The following is a 20,626-nucleotide window of genomic DNA, read 5'->3' as shown; positions in this document are numbered from 1 at the left end:
GAGGGGGGCACACCGCTTATGTGTGTTGCAAGTACCATATTTGGTCACTATTGCCCTGGCAACTGCATGGGGCGGGGTTGGGCTCTGTTTCTGACTGGGTCTCTGTATGCCAAGTGACTGTGCTGTGCTTTACGAGGCATCCTCACCTCTTCCCTTCTTGTATCCTGGCAGGAAGCAGCTGCCATTATTGCCCAGCGGCCCGAGAACCCCCGTGAGTTCTTCAGGCAGCAAGAGCGAGTGGCTTCAGCCAGTTCAGAGACAGTCCCACCCTTCAGCAGAACAGGTAGGGGGGCACTCATCATTACGTGCTGGGGCAGGAGGAGTGCATATTTTTACTGAGGGCAAGGAGAGAGGGAAGGGTTGCAGGGAGCAATTGAACCAGACCTGGCTTTTGAGATGGGAGGTGACTATCTGGGAGGGAGGAGATGGAATCCAGAAGCCCGTTCTACAAAGGGAGTATGAACAGACCGGGACTAGTTTTCTTAGACTAGGAAAGCAGCAAGAACTAATCAAAAGTTTATTTTACTTTTTATTTCATTAACATAAATAAAATAAATAAAAGTCAACAGACACAGAATGTGCCTGGAGAGCAGATTCTGCTTGGCTACCTTTACCGTGTTTCATCTGTTTCATAACCAGCTTCTGGGACACAATGCAGCAGGATGTGGCTTGGAATTTAGTTTGAGGGTTTTGTATAATGGTCTTTTGAATCAGTCTTAAGAATGCTACCAAATTCTGGAGAACGATGCTGCCTTTACGTTGGGTTTCCATTAAGTTGCTTTCTAACTAGTATCTATTAGAAACAGGAGACAGCTTATTCCTCCATCCTCATGGGCCAGGGAACAGTGTTTTTCTCGGGCATTGGATGCTGCCACTACTGCAGGAGGGCTGGGTGCCTTTGCTATGGATAAAGCTTAATAGAAATTTGGTTTTCAAAGGTGGCACATTTGTCTGTAGGGAAGGGAAGAGCTGCTGCACCGCACTTCATCCTTTCATCCTTGTCGGGGGCAAGCAGATGGCCATTTATCATAGAACCACTGATTGAAAATGTTCCAGTTTTGGTTAAAAGTATTGTGATCTCCATAACCAGCTTCATATCAGCTGGACTTTAAAGAAACATTTTTAAAAATTAGGTCACCAATTAATAGAATGGAATATACAGACAGACAGACAGAGAGATCTACTATTCTAATTCTTGTACTTAATTGTTTTCAATTCTGTTAAAATTAATGCCTTCATATTTTTGTAGAATTTTTCTTGCTGTTTGTTCATTTTGGTTTGGTTTTTCTGAACCTCTTGGCTACCTAATTCGCTTCAGGGTTGGGTGCCATCCCTCCTTTTCCTCCTCTTGGTGCTGGAGCTTACAGAACATTGGCTCCCCAGGTGGAATATACTCAACAAGTGGTCATCCATTTTTGCTCTCATTTATATCCCAGTGCTTAGGCAGCTCTGTTACCTTTGCAGTGAGAGCTTGCTGTGTTCTTCCCTCTCCTTTGGCCAGCCTTGAAGAGGAAATGATGTAATAACAGTCTGTTTGTGCCATAGGAAACCACCCCCCCCCACACACACACACACTGTTTAAGAAAAGAGTCAATCAAGATTAAGCTGGTCCTCTTGGCAGGAGGGGTGATGGGTGCAACAGGGCAGCAAGAATCAGCCAATAAAAGAAGAGCAGGGAATTCAGACAAACTGCTGGGGCCTGATTTGTGTCAGTTGGGCCTGTAACCCTGTAGGAGGTTTCATATCAAATGGACAGAGAGAACTTGTAGTTGCTGTGCCATGTGGAGCAGAGAGTTCTCATAAAGCTTATCAGCCTCCTGGCTGTGTGAGCAGAATGAGGCACATCACAGACTCTTTAAGAGGCTACAGTTCTACAAAGATGGGATGGAGAGCAGCTCTGGGCACCCACAAGCTAGAAAACTCCTTGGGATCTGTATTCTTGCTTATGCTCATGCCTTGGGTTGTTCATTGATCTCTGTCTGCCGGGGGTGAGGACTACGCATGGTGGTATTTGGGTTTGGGTGTCTGTAGTATAGCTTGGATTGGCCCTTTTGGGGAGCAGACTGTCAATACTGTACAAATATCCAGCATGACCCTGTTTCCCAGCACCACTTTTGTCTCCACCTGCCTCTTAGCTTCCTCTTTTCCCTCAACTTCCTTGCACTCCCCAGACTTTCACGTGCCGCTTGAGCCCTTGGCACTGGTCCACTCTGGCCCTCACAGCCCCTAGACACTGAGTTTGTGATTCCCCTGCACTGGCCTCCCTGCCATGGCTTCCTCCAGTTATCCTGACCTTCCTAGTGACCTGCGTCCCTCACATTCTTTCCCTGCCTCCCCAGCCCCCAAAGTGGGCATTGAATGCCCAGTGGCATGAGAAGGGGGGCGGGTGATGGAGTGGGCAGCTGGAGGGGAGACTGACGATTCTCTTCTGCTTTCTCTGTCTCCGTCCGTCTGTCTGTCTTTCTCTCAGCAGGTCGTCTGCACTGTCCTTTCATAAAGACACCTGACAGTGGGCCGCCTTCCTCCTCCTCCCCTCCACGGACTCCCTTCCCCTATATCACTTGCCACCGTACACCAAACCTCTCCTCCTTTTTCCCATGTAGGTAGCCAGGCCCAGGCTGGGCTTGGGGGAGTTGGTTTGGGGAGGCAGCTGCTTAAGGGGCCTTGCCCCACCCCCATGCTTTTTGGCCATGTCCCACCCAACCTCACTCTGTGGGCCCTTTGAAAGGAGGAACTAGAGCCCAAGAAGCTGGCCACAGACTGGACCAGGGAAGACTCAGGGGCTCTAATATTCTTTCATGCTTACTGCATGGCTCTGTACATGTCAGGGAGTAGCCCCAGTGAAGAGCAGTGGAGCTGGAGAAAGCAGGCACCTTTCATTATACACCAGCAGCCACGATCCTCAGCAGGGCTGGCTTTGGCTGATAAGGATGCTTCTCTTCCTTCCGTCCCCCCTCACTCAAAAACATCTTGACTGGTGGGCTGCTCTAGGAACATCTCTGCATTAGCAGCCAGACCCTAAATCTGAGCACTGGATTGAAGGCTAGCTGTGGATGCCACAAGGGAGTAGAGCCTTCACTATATGACACAGTTAGGATGCTTCATGTCCCTAGCAGAGCATATATGGCTTCTTCTTAGAAAAGGGGGACTAGGCGCCTGGACATTCACAGGCAGATGGTGAATGACATCTAAATGCACCTGGCAGCTGTGGTTGTGTCTGTGGTCAACCAGGTGTACAGCAATAGTGAAAGGAAGGTGTAGCTGTAAACAGAGGGGGGCACAGGGTGGATGCACCAGTGTGGGACAGGGACAGATCTGACTGGGCAAAGGCAGTGGAGGGTGGGCTGAGGTTCAGGGGAAAGCAAAGGGAATGGGGTGGGCTATCCAATCACTATTTTCAAATATTGTTTGGTCTCGGGGAGAAGTGCAGCCACTCCCTTGAATTTGCCATCCTTTTCTTGGACTGTGTGTTCCAAAAAGCTCTACATGATGTTAGGTCCATCTCTCCAGAGGCAGCGGAGATGGGTTGAATGTGTTCCATTTTCCCAGCATGTCTGTTGATGAAAGCAAGGGACGCTAACCTGTGGGGTGCAGCCTGCTACGGTCTGTACACTGGCTTGATCCAGATAAGTTGGAAGACTTCATGCAAAAGAGTAGCTGCTGTTTTCAGATGAAGTTACCGTGTCTTTTGTGCACAGTCTGTGAGGGTGCAGCATCGGGCTTCTGGGCTTCCCCTTGAGTGTCTGCCTGACTCGTTCACAGGCAGCCAGACGGACACACACAGAAAGGTATCCGCCTCTGCCAGCAGCCCCTGCGACTCCAGTACAGCCTCAACGCCTGTCGGTGAGCAGATTGAGCGTGCCCTGGATGAGGTAACGCAGCGGGATGCTTTGAAAGGTAGGTATGGCACACACACACCACCCACTTCTCAACCCTTTTGTTGTCTTTGTCCCTCCCAATAGGTCAGGGATGGGCAATTAAACTTTCTTCCTGTCATTACTTCAAGCCATGGACCCCCTTCACAGTGTGTGAGACCTGACACCCACAGTTCTCTTCCTCCCTGTTGCAGATTCCTCCAGCCCAAGCAGTGAGGAGACAGCAATGGCACCTGCTACAAACTGGGCTCCTCCCAGTGTGGAGCGACCAGTGGAGAAGGCAGAAGAGCCTCCCGGGGAGTCAATCTGGCCGGAAGCTGACTGGACGGAGCCTCAGCAAGGCGGGACAGGCCCCCTGGAGGACCTGGTATTCCCAGAGTCCAAGGAGGAGCCTCCGTTCCCCGAAGCCCCGCCTCCCAAAGAAGAGCCTCTCTTCCCAGCAGCCCCACTGCCCATGCAGAATGAAGGGGCCCTGGATCTGGGGGAGGCCTTTGGGTTTTCCCAGCCACCTGCTCCCCCATCAGAAAACCTCCTTGACCTATGGCAGAATGACAGTGCTATCCCAGAGCCCACCCCGCCTGATGCCTGGCAGATCCAGGGTGGGCCCCCCACTCCTGCCCCGTGGGACCTTCATGATGGGCCTCCCGCAGCTGCTCCCATGCTGGTTGAGGTGGGTGCTCCCCCAGGGGCACCAGAGCCCCTGGCCTCAGCAGGCCTCTCCGATGATAACCTGCTGAACTTCAATGACCTGCCCGAGCCTCCGGCCACCTTTTGTGACGCTGAGCAGGATGAAGAGCCGGCGAGCATGATTGCGATTGAAGGGCTGCACCAGATGACGCTCAGCTACCAGCATGCCCTGCAGGAAGCCTCTGGGGTGCACCAGGAGCCCCAGCTGCTCACCAATGGTGAGACAGCCCAGAAGGAAAGTACGCAGGTGAGGGGGCTTCTCAACAGTATGAAGCTCCAGAGTGTTTGGCCATGGTCCTCGGCTCCTGCCTCGAGTGGCAGAGTCAACCCCAGCCTGTTCTCTCACTGTGCAGATAGAATGCCTTTTTCCTCCTTAAACCACCACTGGAATAGTAATGGCTGCATGTATCTTCTTTCCTACTTAAAAAAAAAAAGGACTTGGTATAGCTATGAAGGCTCCCAGACTGCATTCCAAGGCTGTGTTTCATTTATGTGGGTTAATTATTCTTCAATGTGTCTTAAGAGTCCAACAAGAATTTCAGGATACAAGCTTTCAAGAGTCAAAGCTCTCTTCATCAGACACAAAGGGAGTTTTGACTCTCAAAAGCTCACACCCTGAAACTTTTGTCAGTGCTCCTGGACTTGAATCTAACTGTTCTGCAGACCAACATGGCTACCCTTCGAAAATATCTTCAGTACATGTTAACTATCCTGTAATAAGAAATTATAAAAAAAACCTAACAATATCCTTCCCCCCCTTCCAGTTTTTGTGTGTTCATGGGTAGCTTAGACAGGCCAATCTGCAGTAAGAAATGGGGTACCCCTTATTTGGGATTACCTGATGTGGAACGAAAGGACGTGAGCATCTTCCAGAGGACAGCATGTGCCATGCTTTTGCCTTTTGTCTTCTTTTCCAGACCAGTGAGGGTTATTTCAGCCAATCACAAGATGAAGACTTCAACCAACCGGAAGAGCCTTCTGCTAAAGCTCCTCCCCCAGTGTTCTACAACAAGCCCCCAGGTGAGCCCAAGGATTGGCACATAGAGTAACAACAGTTGGCGCCATGCTTGCCATGCTGGCAAAGGTGCTGCTGCCTTGGCATCTGGCTCTTCTGGAGCACTGGCTTTTGGAAGGAAACCTTTTGGACCTCCCATTTCTGAAAGCCAGACCAGACACACTTCCTGGGGTCTAATATGTTTGGTCTCACCCTCAGAGATCGATATCACCTGTTGGGATGCTGATCCTGTGCCAGAAGAGGAAGAGAGCTTCGGGGGCAACGTTTAAGAGCCGCTCCCGCATCCAGCTCCTGTATCCTGCACCTCGCAAGCCCAGCGTGTGCAAGCCTGGGGCAGCCGCAGTGAGGGCCTGGTGCCTGCTTGCTCTGTATTGTAGCCCTGCGGTCCAAGGCCTCAGATTGTGCCCCAGGTAGCCAGATAGGATGTTCTCTGTGGTACTCCGGGGTAACTTTTCCAGCGCGCGCTCTCTCTCTCTCTCTCTCTCTCTTTTTCTAATGTTGTCAATAGGAAACGTGTAAATCTGCCTGGTCCCCTCTTTGTTGGTAGCTTCCTTGCAACCCCCCTCACCATTTCCCAGTTGCCTCTGCCTGTTGGGGTTTTTTTTCTGACCTCCCTCCCCCAATGCCATTGATGCCATGTGGGGTCATCTCCTGTATGTGCTGCTCTTGGGGGAGGGGATGGGGAGGGGCCCCTCCCTCTACTCAGAAGACTGCCCAGAGTTTTGAATATTTTGCACGGATTTAAAATAAAAAAATATGGCAATAAGATGGCCCTCTGTGGGCAAAGCTCTGGCACCCATCCTCCTACCTTCTCCATTTGGTCCCAAACACAGCCAATGCCCAGGGACACAATGAGGGCCCTTGTAGAGCTCTGGGCTCCAGCAGCAGTTAGTGGTAAAAAAAACTTCCTCCTACCACCATTTGGCTCCATGGCCCCTGTGTTGGAGAGCCCATTCCAGACCCTTCTCCTTGGGCCTTTCATTGCCCTGGGAGCCTGGGAGAAGGGGATACTCTGGGTGGACCCCTCTTTTTCCCCACCCCTCTTTTCTCTTTCATTCCATGCTTGGTTTCCTTTCTCTCACGTACAGTAACTGTTTTTTTGAAAGCACAAATTCTGTAACAGCAAATGTGCTTATGTATGTTAATAAATAAATTGATTCCAAGCAGGGCAGCTGGCTTTGTAGCACTGGGTGCCTTTTTCCGGTGGATAACAATGAAGGGATACAGTTCCTCCCCCACCCCACCCCCAAGTTATGATGGGTTTGGGTTGTTTTCCTGCAGTGTTCCCAAAGCAAAGAACTTGGAGTCTTTTAATTGCTTCCTGCTCCAGAGGTCATGCATTGCTCCAAACTCTGTGCCAGTAAAGCCCCAGTTCCTGAGTGTTATGGCTGTCATCTGGTTTTGCAGAAGTCTGCCATTTGGTTTCCTGATCAAATCCGAAATTTTGAAACTAGACCAGTGGGAGTGGTGGGTGGATTCTGCAAACAACATGCCCTGCCTGTTGCTGCTGCTTTTAATGTATTTATTTAAATACCCCACCTTTCTCCCTAATGAGTCCCCTATAGAGACTGCTTTGCTATGAAGCCACAGCAGTTAAGAAATGTATTTTGCCCCGGGTTGGGGGGGATATGAAATCTGAGTTTTCAGTTTTTGTGTTGCAAGCAGAAGAGAACACACGGTAATGGTTGTGAACATCAGTATGTAGTCAGCTGAGGGCCTGGGAATAAGCCATAGCCCAAAGATGGAGAAAACAACACTAGGTGGCGCTAGGAACAAAGGAATGCATCTTTTGACCATGCTGTCTTCAGTAGGCAGTGGGAAACACAAGGCCCTCCATCTCTGGGAGGGGATGGCTTCGCATGGAATAGCTTCGCTCCCTGTTGTGGTACAAGAGAAAGAACAACATACACATTTGTCTTGTGCAAAAAAACTCATCAGTCACCCAGTACCAGGTTTGTAATAAATCAGGTTCCACAAACTTTTATTATTGTCAAAGTGTAACAAACAAAAAATAGGAAACAAAGTTTAGGCCAAGTCAGAGGCCCCCTTGCAGTCAGCACCAACAGAGCCTGTAGTGGGCCCAGAAAAAAAGGGGAGTGGGCAAGATGGGGAGACCAGCCCCAATCTCGCCCCAGTTGGGAGGTCATTAGCAACTGTGAAGGCCTGGGCATGGCTGGAAGGCTTGGGCGGAGGGGCATGTTGCTCCTACAGCCCAAGGGGAACGGGCTGCCAGGATCCAGCTTCTGTGCAAGCAGCCCCCATCCCACACAGCTTGTGGCACACCTGGCCTATTAGACTGCCGTAGTCCTGCCAAACAAAGGCATTGAGACAGGCAGGTGCCAGGGTCCAGGCTCATAGCTGTCTCTGGTGCTGAGTTCTGAATCTGTCCAGCTGGGGAAGATGCGCTGTGAATGCTCCGACTCCAGGTAGATGTTGGTGCAGGTGGGGCCCTGGCTGGCTGAGCTTGGCAGGTGAAGGGCTGAACCGTAGCCCCGGTCCAGGAAGAGTGGCTTGTAGCTGGGTGGCTGCTCCTGCTTCTCCGGCTGCTCATGGCTCAGGAAGGGAGCATTGATCTTGCGGTACAGGCCACGGGTGTCCGTCAGCACTTCGCTGTAAGGTGGGGGGGGCTCAGCCATCAGCACTGCTTCCTCATAGCAAGGGGGCTTGGATGGATCCGGCTCTGCAAGCAAAACAATCACAGCAGTTGAGTGTAGGGAGCTGCTATGGAGACCGAGCATTCCTACTCCATGCCCCTTTTTGGAGCTCAGGTAACATTTGTCTCTTCCTTGTGATATGAAATAGCCAAGTGAGGCAGGATTCACATGCTTTTTGTGTTCCTGGCCAAAGGGCCAGCAACATCCAAGGAGACACATGCAGCAGGTTAAGCTAACACAATCACGGGCTGGAGGAACAGGGGCTGCACCCCACTGAAATGGGAGTTTGAGGGGCAATTTATCTAGGCAGCAGCTACCTTGCCTCCTTCTTAGAGAAACGTGGCCCCTCTGCCCATCACTGGGTGCAAGAGCTGATATAACCCTTTAAGCAATTAATGGGCACCCCCAGCTCAGTGTAAAAGACATTGGAGCTCCATAGGATCTAGATGAATAACGGCTTGATGACTGCAGCCTCTCAGCAGAGCTGCCCCAATATCCAGTAACACATCCACAGGCCTAGGTCCCTCCCTCCCCAGCAAAGCCCTCCAACTAGTTTCTCTGCACCACGGAGTGCTAAAAGCTCTTCCTCCTCTGCCCTTACCATGCCTGCAGCTCCAAGGCCTTGGGGGTGGGAGGTGGGGGCGATGCGGTTCAATGCGGATTCGGTGGGGCACAGCAATGCCCGGTGGGTTTCTCATGTAACCACCTCCATAGGCAGGGCCCCCATAGGCAGGGCCTCCATAGCCCTCATAGTGCAGGGGCTCCATCTCCAGGGTGCGCAGGTGCTGCTCCCGCAGCCGCTCCTCCTGCCGCCGTTTCATGCGCCGACGCAGGTAGCTGCAGAAGCAACACAGCAACACAATGAGCCCCCAGATCAGCCAGAAGCCAGCAAAGCAGGTGAGGAAGGTGTAGGTGCCGTGGGACATCACCATCTTCACGTCTATGAAATAGTGAAGGGCCCTTGGAAGTGTGGAAGCAAGGATCTTCAGCTCCGGCTGGGTGAATGGGGGGCGGGTGAGTGGGGGAGCCTCTCAGATCTTCTGCGCCAGGCAAGGAAGGCTCAGTTCTGCAGATGGGTCTGTCTCCATTTCCCTTGCTGCCCAGCCATGTTGTTGAGCTCCAGAACCTCCCTTGTGCTCTCCTGGAATGTATCGTCTCACCCTTCTCTAGGTAGGGCACCGAACCTGCTCTCAGCCACACTACAATCCAGGTGCCATCCCAGGCATTTTCTAATCAAAGCAGTGGGACTGAGCTGAGGCCCGTATGCTGTAGCAGCTCAGCCCTTTCCAGTCACGCAGCCTCCTGCACGCTCTCCGCAGCCGTTGCCATGGAATCACTTCACTGGAGGAATGCAGGAACAAACTTGGGTCTTTCACGGAGAGGGGGGAGTTCTTGCCCCTAAAGGTGCCCAGTGGATAGGAGGGTGCTGGGAAGGCTGTTGGGCGCGGCCTGCACACTCTTCTCGGAGGGGCAGAGTTCTTGGATACTTGGGGTGACACGACCAATAACACCAGCACCCAGCCCAACTTCTTCCCATCGCTGGGTCAGGGCATTTGGGGACCAGCAGCCGTACTGACAGGAATGCTCTCTCTGTAAACAGATAGACAATGCCATTCAGTGTAGGAGGGAAACAGGTGTGCTCTAACCTCTTCCTCAGCTTACATAAGCAAAGAACCACTGAAGGAGACCACTATCATTCCTCAGCTGCCAACAATACTCCTGCCCCTTAAACAGCTGAGTCCCTAGGATTGCCAACCACAAGCTATCCTGTGGTAGGCTAACCCTAGGGAGAACTTGTTTGTCACTCAGCGGAGTATACAATGCTCCTACAGCCCTCTGGCCAAGCATCTTAGTCGCTCTCACAATGCAAGCCACCACCTACCAGATGGGCGTGCATACATAGCCACAGTCCCCCCCCCCGCCACACACACCTACACTCACACGCATGCATACACAGCACACACACAGACCAGCATGTGGTCTTCCTGTTCTTCATGTGGATTCCAGCTAAGCCCAGGGCCCCACCATCCTATTTCCAGCCAGATCTGATCTTGTGTCTGTAGTGTATCAAGACCCTAGATATGCACCTGCCCTTCCAGGAAAGCAAGGCTGAATAAAAGATCTCCCTCCCCCCCTTCCCAGTTCTGTAGCAAGGGAGGCCAGCACAGTAGCAAAGCACTGCCTCCCATTTCCTCCGGGTGGACCTGGCAGCCCATCATGTCATCTGCTCCAGCAACCATCGCCACAGAAGTCTGCTACCCACACATCTCACAGCTTCACCCCTCCAGAGTCTGCTTTCCACATGGCACATCAGAGAGTTGCCAAGCTGTGCTTAGCTTGTGTTTTCCCTTCCAGTAGCCCTAAGCAGGGAACATTTCTGACCACCAGCTAGTAACTACTCTTCCACTAGTTGCAAGCAACAATCTCACCATTAATGTCTTATTGCAGATGTATGAATTATCAGCATATGATAATTCCATATGAACTTGGAAAAGGCTATGGGCCTCTGCAGACCTTGAATGTGAAATGGCCCTTGATTGACATTTGACCGCATAGTCTGAACTGTCTAAGATTTAACAGTAGCTGACTACACCAGTTGGCAACAAAGCCCTTCTGAGAAACTCTACAGCTAGAAATACAAACAACAGCTCTTGTGAATACAGTCCATTTCCAAAAACATCTGGCTTCAGAGCAACCATATCTAAAATGAATCACTCCCACTTCAAGAATCTTTTATTACTACTTAGGATAAGCAACCTCCTGTCCATCAGAGTGTAAACCAGTCACTGAAACACTGAAATTCCATGGACAGGCAGAAGAAAGGTTAAAGAGGTTAGGTTCTTTAGCTTGGAGAAATGATGGCTGAGGGGGTAACATAATAGAGCTTTACAAAATAATGCATGGGACAGAGAAGGCAGAGAAAGAAGTACCGTACTTTTCTCAGAATACAAGAACTTGTGGGCACTCAATGAAATTAATGAGCAGTAGGCTTAGAACAAATAAAAGGAAGTACTTCTTTACCCAAATAGTAACTAACACATGGAATTCACTGCCACAGGAGGTGGTGACAGCTACAAGCACAGACAGCTTTAAGAAGGGATTGGATAAACATGAAGCAGAGGTCCTGTGGCTATTGAGACACTATGTCTGGGGCTGTGATGCTCTGTATTCTTGGTGCTTGGGGGGCAACAGTGGGAGGCCTTTTGAAGTCTGGCCCCACTGGTGGACCTCCTGAGGGCATATTGTTTCTGGCCACTTTGTGGCACAAAGTATTGAACTGGATGGGCCATTGGTCTGATCCAACATGGCTTCTCTTATGTTCTTACTTAGGACTTCCGTGGTCTGCTAGAATCCCTGTGGTTCACTGGAGGGTATTTTAAATTTACAAAGCCAATACTGTGTCCTCAGTTACAGCATAATTCATTTGTGAATGGATGTGATCCTAAGTATGCATTGCTTCAGAATGCAAAAAGGAAGTCTTGTTGGATCACACTAAAGCCTACCTAATTAGTATTATTTGCACCAGGGCTCTTTTCTGCTCTCCTGTTGTCATGGAGGGAGGGGTAAATCACACAGGAAGAGCCAGTGTATATCCAGTTAGAAGATGCATTACAGTGCAATCATAGCAACTGCTCCAAATGAAAACATTTCCTGGATCTACATGATCTCAGACAGGTGCATTTAGTCACCTGTGGCTGCATATCTTATCCACAATGGCCCTATCATTAAAAAGTGGAGCATCTGAACTGAATGTGTATCATCTACATGGTTTTTCTTTGAATCTTCTGCCACCTTTTGATAAAGCAGCAAAATCTGAGCCAACTGCTTTCTGTGTATTGATCAGGTGGTTTTGTTAATGTAACCCTTATCTACATATAGGTCTATTACAGAAACATATCAGAACTGTGAATATTAGATGTAATGATCACAAACAACAGGGAAAGAAAACTGCCTGGGTGTGAGGTGGAGCAGAATGTGAAGTGGCTCATCCATCAACATAACTAAGTCAATCCTTCTTGTATTCTTTGAACACACTTTGGAAGCAAAGCAAGGAAGAACATTTGATGTCAATATGGCAGGGACAGGGGCACCACAACCACAGAGACTCAAGACTAGCAAAATGTTTTTCTTCCCCAAATTTATTATCAATTGATCCCTTTCCTCCAAGAATTCTGAAACAGAGGCCATCATCCACCTGCCATTAGATAAATGCTACAGCATGGACTGCAAGTCCTCTGCAATGCTACTGTCACAAGCACGGTTTAATTTAATTTAGTTTTTCGATTTATATCCCACCCTATCCCGCAAGTGGGCTCAGGATGGCTTACAACATTAGGAACTTTACAGCAACATTAAATAAACCACATCCAAACAAAACAATATCATAATTACAGAATTGTCAAATTAGATCAAAAACCCAGATCCACTTAATTGGCTACAAATCATAAAACCACATATATGTTGGAGCACCTAGATAGTAAGGTGCTGCAGGAAGCGATGACTTCAGGGGACACCCGCTGGATTAATTAAAAGCCTGGTGGAAGAGCTCCTTCTTACAGGCCCTGTGGAATTTGGATAAGTCCCGCAGGGCCCGGATCTCCAGAGGGAGCTTGTTCTACCAGGTAGGAAAGGAAAGGTCCCCTGTGCAAGTACCAGTTGTTTCCGACTCTGGGGTGACGTTGCTTTCACAACGTTTTCATGGCAGACTTTATGGGGTGGTTTGCCATTGCCTTCCCCAGTCATCTATGCTTTCCCCCCAGCAAGCTGGGTACTCATTTTACTGACCTCGGAAGGATGGAAGGCTGAGTCAACCTTGAGCTGGCTACCTGAAAACCCATCTTCCACCAGGGATCGAACTCAGGTCTTGAGCAGAGCTTAGTACTGCAGCTTTAACACTCTGCACCACCAGGTAGGAGCCCGGACCAAAAAGGCCCTAGCCCTCATTGAAGCCAGTCCTTAGGCCCAGGGATCACAAGATGTTGTGCAGCTGACCAGAGGGGTTCATATGGTGTTGGTAGTGTGCATGGAATCAACTTTTAAAAAAAGCAAGTGTCCAGGCCTCATGGCTGAAGACAGGTCTAAAAATATGCAGCCAATTCCTAGAGCAATCTCACAAAGCCAAATTCATCGGGAAAGGCTTCAGAACTCTGCACTGCATTGCATACCAGGAGAAGAAACAGAATCACCTGGGGTCAGTAAATAGTACAAACACAGTAATAGACTAAGCAATAGATAACCTGCTGCCCATGAAGGTACCCTCAACATCTGCTGCATGTTTCACCCTGCCTAATGGCAGAGCCAGTCCTAAAAATTTTCATAGTATACAAACCACACACACACAAACTAGGTTTTTCTTGCACATAATTTGATTTTCCCTGTAATGAAGGGTACAGAATTGGACTGTATTCACTTTCTAGAAGCAGAGTACAAAGAATTCAAGGCAAAGCCAAGGTTGCTGTCTCCGTTCTCCATATGGAACAACCTTGACTCTGTAAATTGGTTGGCTGCAATCCAAGAATAAGAGATCACAAAGCTCCTTAAGTCTTCCTGAATATACTGTAGTACATAGGAACAGTGCAATCCAACTAACAGAGCCTAGAAGAATATAAACTCCATGCTCACCAGCAGGGCAAATGCCAACTACAGTCATTCCCAAGCCAACAACAGAATCCTTACTGACTCACAATTTTCAGCACAGCCCTGCTCTGAAATACTGATGGGACTGAGGCATCCTGGCTAGCCCAATCTCCTCCTCCTTGGAAGCTAAGCAAGTCCACTCTGGTTAGTATTTGGATGGGAGACCACCAAGAAAGGCCAGGGTCTCTATGCATAGGCAGGCAATGGTAAATCACATTTGAATGTCTCTTGCCTTGAAAATCCTACAAAAGCACTTTCCATGATCACCACAAGGCCAAGTAGAGACAAGGCCAACAGTTTCTACATGGAAACATTTCTAGTTCCCACTGGTCCAGGGGTGTTTGTTATGAGGGCCAGATATGACATAAATGAGACTTTGTTGGGCCAGGCCATGTGTGTACCTTATTTAAGATTAGGTAGCGAAATATAAACTTTATAAAGAACACAAACACAATTAAATATTTTTTTTAAAAAAAAGCCTCAAAACATGCTTTAAATGTTAGCACTCATTGGTCTTAAAGGTGCTTTCTTTGTATTTCTCCCATGGAATCCAGGGAACTGGGAAAAGAAAGATGTGGCTCTTTTCTTCCTTCCCCAGGGGATGGGGTGAGGGGGAGCCTCAGCCAATAGAAGGGAAGAGAGGCTTGGCTCAGTAGCTCTGCTGTGTAATTGACAGAGCCTGGAAAAACAAGCTCTGCCTTCCCCCCTACCTCCCCAAGGGAGAAGCCTCAGCCAATGGAGAAAATAGAGATTTTGCTCTGAGGTTCCTTTGCAATTGAGCAAGCCTCGCAAAGCAAACTGTTATGCAGAAGAAAGCAAGAGATAAGGAGAAGGAAGCAGATGACAGCCAGTTGCTCGGGGGCCTGATGGTAGCCCTCTGGGGGGCCTGATTCTGCCCCCCGGGCCGCATGTTTGACACCCCTGCACTAGTCCTTCCAAAAAGAGAAGAGAGACACAACTCTTCTGAAGGTCATTCATATCCAGGCAGCAGGCACTGAAGCCAATTCACTGCTCCATAGATTGCCCCACTAACCTAGTACTTTACATTTAATGCCCTTGAGATTTTTAAAGCCCTTAACATTTAAGATTTAAAAGAATCTTTCTTTTAAAACATGGATGAAGTCTTTGCATACATCACCAATTCCAATGCTTTTGAGAAAGAGTCCCAACAGGGACAGTGTAAGACTCACTCCCCACCACAACCACCAGTAAAAGAAAACAGCAGTTCTTGTGATGGGCAATGCGGATTCCAACACCCAAATCATGAGCATAAATGTCAAAGTAAAGCCTTAGCATTCTGGCAAGGATGACTCCTCAGCATGAATCCGGCCTTGTGTAAGGCATATGCATCCATGGATGGAGGGAGGGAGGGAGGGAGGGAAGGAAGGAAGGAAGGAAGGAAGGAAGGAAGGAAGGAAGGAAGGAAGGAAGGAAGGAAGGAAGGAAGGAAGGAAGGAAGGAAGGAAGGAAGGAAGGAAGGAAGGAAGCCGGTGTGTCGCATGGGAGGGCAGTGGCATTGCATCAAGGACCAGTCCACCTTAACAGCCCACCTTAAAAAGCACAGGCTGTCAGGGGGCCCCTCGAACTATCCAGGGGTTGAAGCCTTCTTTGCTACCTTACAGTGGCAGCCTCTAATCTTTTCCATGACCCCTCCTAACTGAGGACCCCTCCTTTGCAGGAATTAACCATGTGCTGCCAAAGCTTGGCTTCAGAGAGTTGGTCGGCCTTCGATGGATGCTTCGTTTATAGCTAATGTGTGCAGACCAGGGCTGTTATAAGATGCCTTCGCAGCTGCCCATAACACACACAGAAAGAGCTTCTCCCTGTGCAGTGTGTGCAGATTTACTTTGCTCATCCATGCATACGGCACCAACAGCCCTTGTGCACAGGCGAGTATAATGCATGGGGAGGTGTGTGTGGAGCACTGGAATGAATGAGAAACCAAGTCTCCTTCTGACCCACCCCCTGACCCCAGAGAGCAGCTGATGCACACAAGAGCACAAAGACCTTTTCCAGCCTGGCTGCCACAGAGAAAGAGAGAGATCAGTTCAGAAGGATGTTCTGATGAAATGTGGGCCCCTGAGCATGTCCCCCTCTGTCCTGAGCATACTCAGCCACCAACTCCTTCAAAATGCAACTAGGACAACTAATGGGGACTTAATTCCTTAAAAAGAAATAGTGCTGAGACTTGTGTGCCTGACAGTTATGCCTGTGGCCTTGGAGGTACACAATATTAAACGGGGTGGGGGGGCATAGACAGTCTGCAAAGGAAAGGCACATATCCAAAGGTACTTTTATTTACTATGCACGTTCCAAGCTCTGGTCTTGAAAACAGATTCCAGAGCTGAGCTGCACTCTGGTACCAATTAAACTCTGGCGCTCAGATCCTCCAAGCTTGGGGTGTAACTTCCAGGGGAGGTTTGACACCAGAGGATATCCTAGATCCGGACCATCCATTCCCCGCCCCCCCCCCCCTCCCCAGCGTGCTGGAGAAAGAAAGGCCAGCCTGATCTCTCATCTGTGCTCTGGCACCATTCCCTCTACCCCCCCTCCCCAACTGGAGTTTAAAAATGAAAATGTCTCTTCTTACAAGGGAGAGGAAACTTGGTTCGTTCCCCCGAAAAGCAGATTAACCCCTTGCACTCCAAAACAGACTCCTGCTGTGCAGTTCTGCCTCCTGAGAAACCAGCGCGGCCTAGGTAGCTTTCCCATCCCACCCCACGACTTCATTTCCACAACCATTCATGGAGATATATGATGCTCAGAGTCGTGCCCAGCTCTGGGATTGGTGTTCCTATTGCGCCAGTGACCGCAGCCGTGCCTAGGGAGAGTCCCTCAAGTGCTAGACACTGTCCCGCGAACACACGGCTGTTCTTGGCAGCATACATGGCACCGATCTCTGACTAAGTGCCCCCCACCATGCTCGCGCCGCGGAGGTGGCGTTTGCACAGGAACCCCAGCCGCACACACGCTTCCCCAAGGCAAAGATGGGCGCGCTCACGCTGCTACACGAGAGCGCGCGAGTCTTTCCACCTCCCTCCTTCTCTTCTCCCCCCCCCCCAAATTATTTCTTTCCTCCTCCATACTGCCAGCCGCCTCCCACCGAGTCCACTGCCAGCCGCGGGTAACAATGCCACCTTCCCCGACCATGCAAACTGCCCGGTTCCCAAAGCAACAGGAGGCAAAGAAGCGCCCATCGCAGACCGTCTTCCCTGCCACTGCCACCTCGCCCTGATGAGCACCCTGTTTCCAGCACCCGATGGGATGGCAGCACTTGGAATTAGGGCGGCCGGCTGCCTTCCCTTCTCCCAGATGCGGGGAGGGGTGGGGGGAGAGGAGCCAGGCACCTGAGCGCGCAGCCCTGGCAGGTCGGAGGCGCCTTCTCTTCCTCGCGTTAACAGGAGCAGGCTGCAAGCGGGTCTCTCCTCCTCCTGCCCGTCTCCTTCAGCGCTGAGAGCAGGGATCGCCCGTGGGAGCCCCATCTTCGGGAGTCGGCAGAGCCATCCCCCAGCCTTCCGTCGGGCACGGCAGGGACGCAGCCTCGGGGCGCTCTGGTGGAGATCAGGGAGCGCCCAGCGCGGCGTGCTGGCCGGCGCTCGCCTTGCCCATTGCCCGGCGCCACGGCCTCCACGACCACGCCGGCAGTGCCGGGACTCTCTCTCCCTTTGTTTTCTCCGCGGCGCGTCTCTCTCTCCCTTTCTGCCTCGCTGCTGCCTCCGAGCCCCGCCCGCCCGCCCGCCCTCTGGCTCCTCCCTCTGGCGGCGGCGCCCGCAGCTGCCTGCCAGCCAGCCTCTTCCTGCCCGGCTCGGGGGGCTCGGCGGGGTTCTCCTCGGAGAAATCCCCGGGCCTCCGAACCGTCCGGCGTGTCGGATGGGCAAGCAGAGACTCCTGCTGGCGGCGGCGGCGGCGAGAGCAGCGCACCAGGCTGGCTGATCGCGAGGGGGTGGGGAGGCTCCTTTCTCTTCCCGTGGTTGGAATTTCCTGCCGGGATTTGCTGTCCTTTCCCATCCGGGCGGGTCTCTCGCTCTCTCTCGACGTCACGAATGCAGCTTCGGCACGGGACAGCGCGCCAGGGCAAAAGAGGGTGGGGAGGAGACGCCGGTAGATCCCAGGAGGTCTTGCTTCACCCCCCCCCCCACTCCCGTTACAGAAATCCGTGATCTCTCGCCCCTCAGTTTCCGAGCCAAGAATAGTCCCTAGAATTGAGACCCTGATTCATAGCCTTCCCCCGCACATGCACACGCAAGATGAGCTCTGTTCCTAGACTCTTATCTTCTGGAAGATAACAAAGCAAAGCTCGATCTGGAGCAAGACATAAATCGTTTAAATCTCGCTGGCGGCGGTGGTGGGTCTATACCGCATATGAACACACAGGAAGCTGCCTTGTACTCACTCAGACCCTTGGTCCATCAAAAGTTTAGTATTGTCTACCCGGACTGGCAGCAGCTCTCCAGGCCTCAGGCAAGGCAGCAGTCTTTCACATCGCCTACTGCTAGATCCAGTAAGGGGAGACTGACCCTGGGACTTTCTGCATGCCAAGCAGATGCTCTGCCACTGAGCCACAGCCCCTCCCCTACATTTCGTCTACTGCACTCCGGATCTGGATTCTAGATCAGTAAATCTGATTGGAAGACCTTGCCTTCTACTTTGATGGTGATCAATTTGCATCGCTATCATAAAGCACAGGGTATGCCAAACTCAGGAAGTGAGGCAGGGACCAGCAGTTGGTGGCTGTAGATCCAAATCTGCCCACCTCCTACTTACGCTCACATATATACTTTAGAAGTACCAGCTGGGCCCCAGCTTGCCAAAGGCAAAGAATGTGGGTGGAAAGATTGACGGGTGACCCATGGGATTTCTGGGTTGAGACTGGAGGCTGGCCCAGTCCTTTCATTCTTTCCTTAGCATTGCTCTTCCAAATAACCTAGTTGCTGACAAGGGCCTGCACCACCCTGGAGCAGATTCTGAGTGGCTTCTAACCAGCTTTACTCCATCATGTAGGGAGGATGAAAAGACAGAAACAGCTTCCCTTTGAGCTGACTGGGACCGGCCATGCACCACCATCTGTGCATTCTGTTCACTGCTGATGCCAGGCTGGAAGAGTGCTTGCACTGGGCTCATGCCTGCCCTCAGCATTTCTCTCCAGAAACCAAGCAAAATCCAGCTGAGAGTGCCTGAGGGGATTGCCTGGCCTTAAGCTTTGGGGTGAGGGATGGAGTGCTGAGTGAGCTGATGAGCCTGGGGCAGATCCTCATGTCACCTCCCCTCAGCCATGTGCTCTCCGCAGAGCTGACAGTTGCCATTCCTGACTGCAGAGAAAGGGGGGGGGGGGGGGAATGGCAGCAATAATGCAGCCTGCAGGCCTTTCTGTGCTGCTGTCATGGTGACAGAGCTGAGAGAAATACATGAAGCTTCCATTCATTAGTAGTTAATGAAAAATGTCGTGCTTGCCTGGCAGAGCCTTGGGAAGTGGAGCTGGGGAGTCCCATCAGGGGAATATAAATGGAGAGATAACCTTGTCACCTCTTCATTCTGGGGGGTGGGGGGAGATCAGGACTGAGTCTGAGAGGTTCATGTCCTTAGGGTGGAAGAAACAGACCAAAAAAAATGAATGCCAGTGTAAACTTAACCACTTCATGAGTCCTCTGGAATATATCCACAACTGTTTTATCACACATTCTACAACACAGACAAGCAAGTCAGTACAGGATGAGAATACTCACACACACACACCCAGGGTAGTTGGGCCACCTCATTGGAGAAGCAAATTTTGCCCCTTTTGCAACCAGTAACATTAGAAATAAAAGCATGGACAGGGACACAGAAAGGACAAAGTGCGTTTCAAAGAGGAGCTTTGAAACCTCATAAATTTCATATTAGCAATCCCATCTTAAACAAATTCTCTGAGAGACATCAAACTGAGACAAAGCATATGCTCAGATAACTGCATAAGAGTTAACAGTAGCCTTCATTCTTCATTTCAGAATGGTTTTATCCTATCCATAAGCTTAAACAGGTATTATATTAGAAGAAGAACCATGATTCTTCAAGTAAAACTTGAATAAATGAGAGTTAGAAGTCTCTTTTGACACCCTACCCTAGGGGGTCACTATAAGTTGACTGCAATTTTACTACACTTTTACATAAAAACATAAATTGTCATTTATGTCTAATAATGGTACTTCTCATAATGATAACAGTAAGTGCTTTTTTCATGAGAGCTGAAAACTCTTTGCATACAATCTCAGTAAACCTTAAAAGAACCCTGCAAAGTTGGCTGGTATTATCATTGCTGCATAACAGACAAAAGGACTGAGTGGTTGGCCTAAAGCTGTTCAGGGAACTCATCACTGAGATGAGGGGAACTTCTGGCCTATAAATGAAATTTCCAATTCTTGTAAAATGTTCTGTCAAATTAAAGTTGATATATCTAATCCTTATCCTGGCCCCACCTGCAGACACTTAAACCTTCAGATTGAGGCCAGGTGGGAAAGAAGATTCCCCACAAACTTGCAGGCTTGCAGAGAAATCTAAAAACATACTCAAAATGGAGTGAGTGAGTTAATAATTTCCATATGAACCACCCTGTGCTTGTGCAGAACCATTAGCCCCACCTCAACTGCCTCTGAGGCAGTGAAACAGCAGCTCTGCAAGTGGGGGAGAAGGAACCACCAGAAGCTTACCAGTGCTGCTTCTCTTCAGCAGCCTCTGAGGCTATGAGGCAGCAGTGCTGTGGGCAGGGCATCTAATGGTAGAAA

At 50.3% G+C, this 20,626-nt stretch overlaps 2 protein-coding genes across 3 annotated transcripts in view; one reads left to right on the top strand and one right to left on the bottom strand.

The window, feature by feature from the left end:
• The window catches only part of DBN1 (drebrin 1), a 32,452-nt gene extending 25,704 nt beyond the window's left edge, over positions 1-6,748 (top strand). For both annotated transcript variants that reach the window (XM_060240151.1, XM_060240150.1), the window contains 5 exons: positions 172-283; positions 3,763-3,897; positions 4,070-4,809; positions 5,480-5,582; positions 5,776-6,748. In XM_060240151.1, coding sequence (XP_060096134.1) covers positions 172-283; positions 3,763-3,897; positions 4,070-4,809; positions 5,480-5,582; positions 5,776-5,846 — 1,161 coding nt within the window. In that variant the 3' untranslated portion in view covers positions 5,847-6,748. The remainder of the gene's footprint in view (positions 1-171; positions 284-3,762; positions 3,898-4,069; positions 4,810-5,479; positions 5,583-5,775) is intronic.
• A 782-nt stretch (positions 6,749-7,530) lies between these two features.
• On the bottom strand, positions 7,531-17,500 carry PRR7 (proline rich 7, synaptic). Its single transcript, XM_060240149.1, has 3 exons — positions 17,216-17,500; positions 8,833-9,821; positions 7,531-8,257 (listed from the first exon to the last, which is right to left on the bottom strand). Exons 2-3 carry the CDS (start codon positions 9,161-9,163, stop codon positions 7,869-7,871), a joined length of 720 nt encoding a protein of 239 aa, XP_060096132.1. The 5' UTR covers positions 9,164-9,821; positions 17,216-17,500; the 3' UTR covers positions 7,531-7,868.
• Between the last annotated feature and the right edge of the window lie 3,126 nt (positions 17,501-20,626).

Source organism: Heteronotia binoei, chromosome 5, assembly GCF_032191835.1.
Source record: "Heteronotia binoei isolate CCM8104 ecotype False Entrance Well chromosome 5, APGP_CSIRO_Hbin_v1, whole genome shotgun sequence".
NCBI classification, from domain to species: domain Eukaryota; kingdom Metazoa; phylum Chordata; class Lepidosauria; order Squamata; family Gekkonidae; genus Heteronotia; species Heteronotia binoei.
This window is presented reverse-complemented; position numbering and strand designations above follow the sequence as displayed.

Excerpts from the sequence above, each read along its gene's own strand:
- PRR7 (XM_060240149.1), bottom strand. The coding sequence starts at position 9,163 with ATGGTGATGTCCCACGGCACCTACACCTTCCTCACCTGCTTTGCTGGC. Across the intron at positions 8,258-8,832 it reads GCCTTGGAGCTGCAGGCATG|AGCCGGATCCATCCAAGCCC; the intron begins GTAAGGGCAGAG and ends TTTTGCTTGCAG.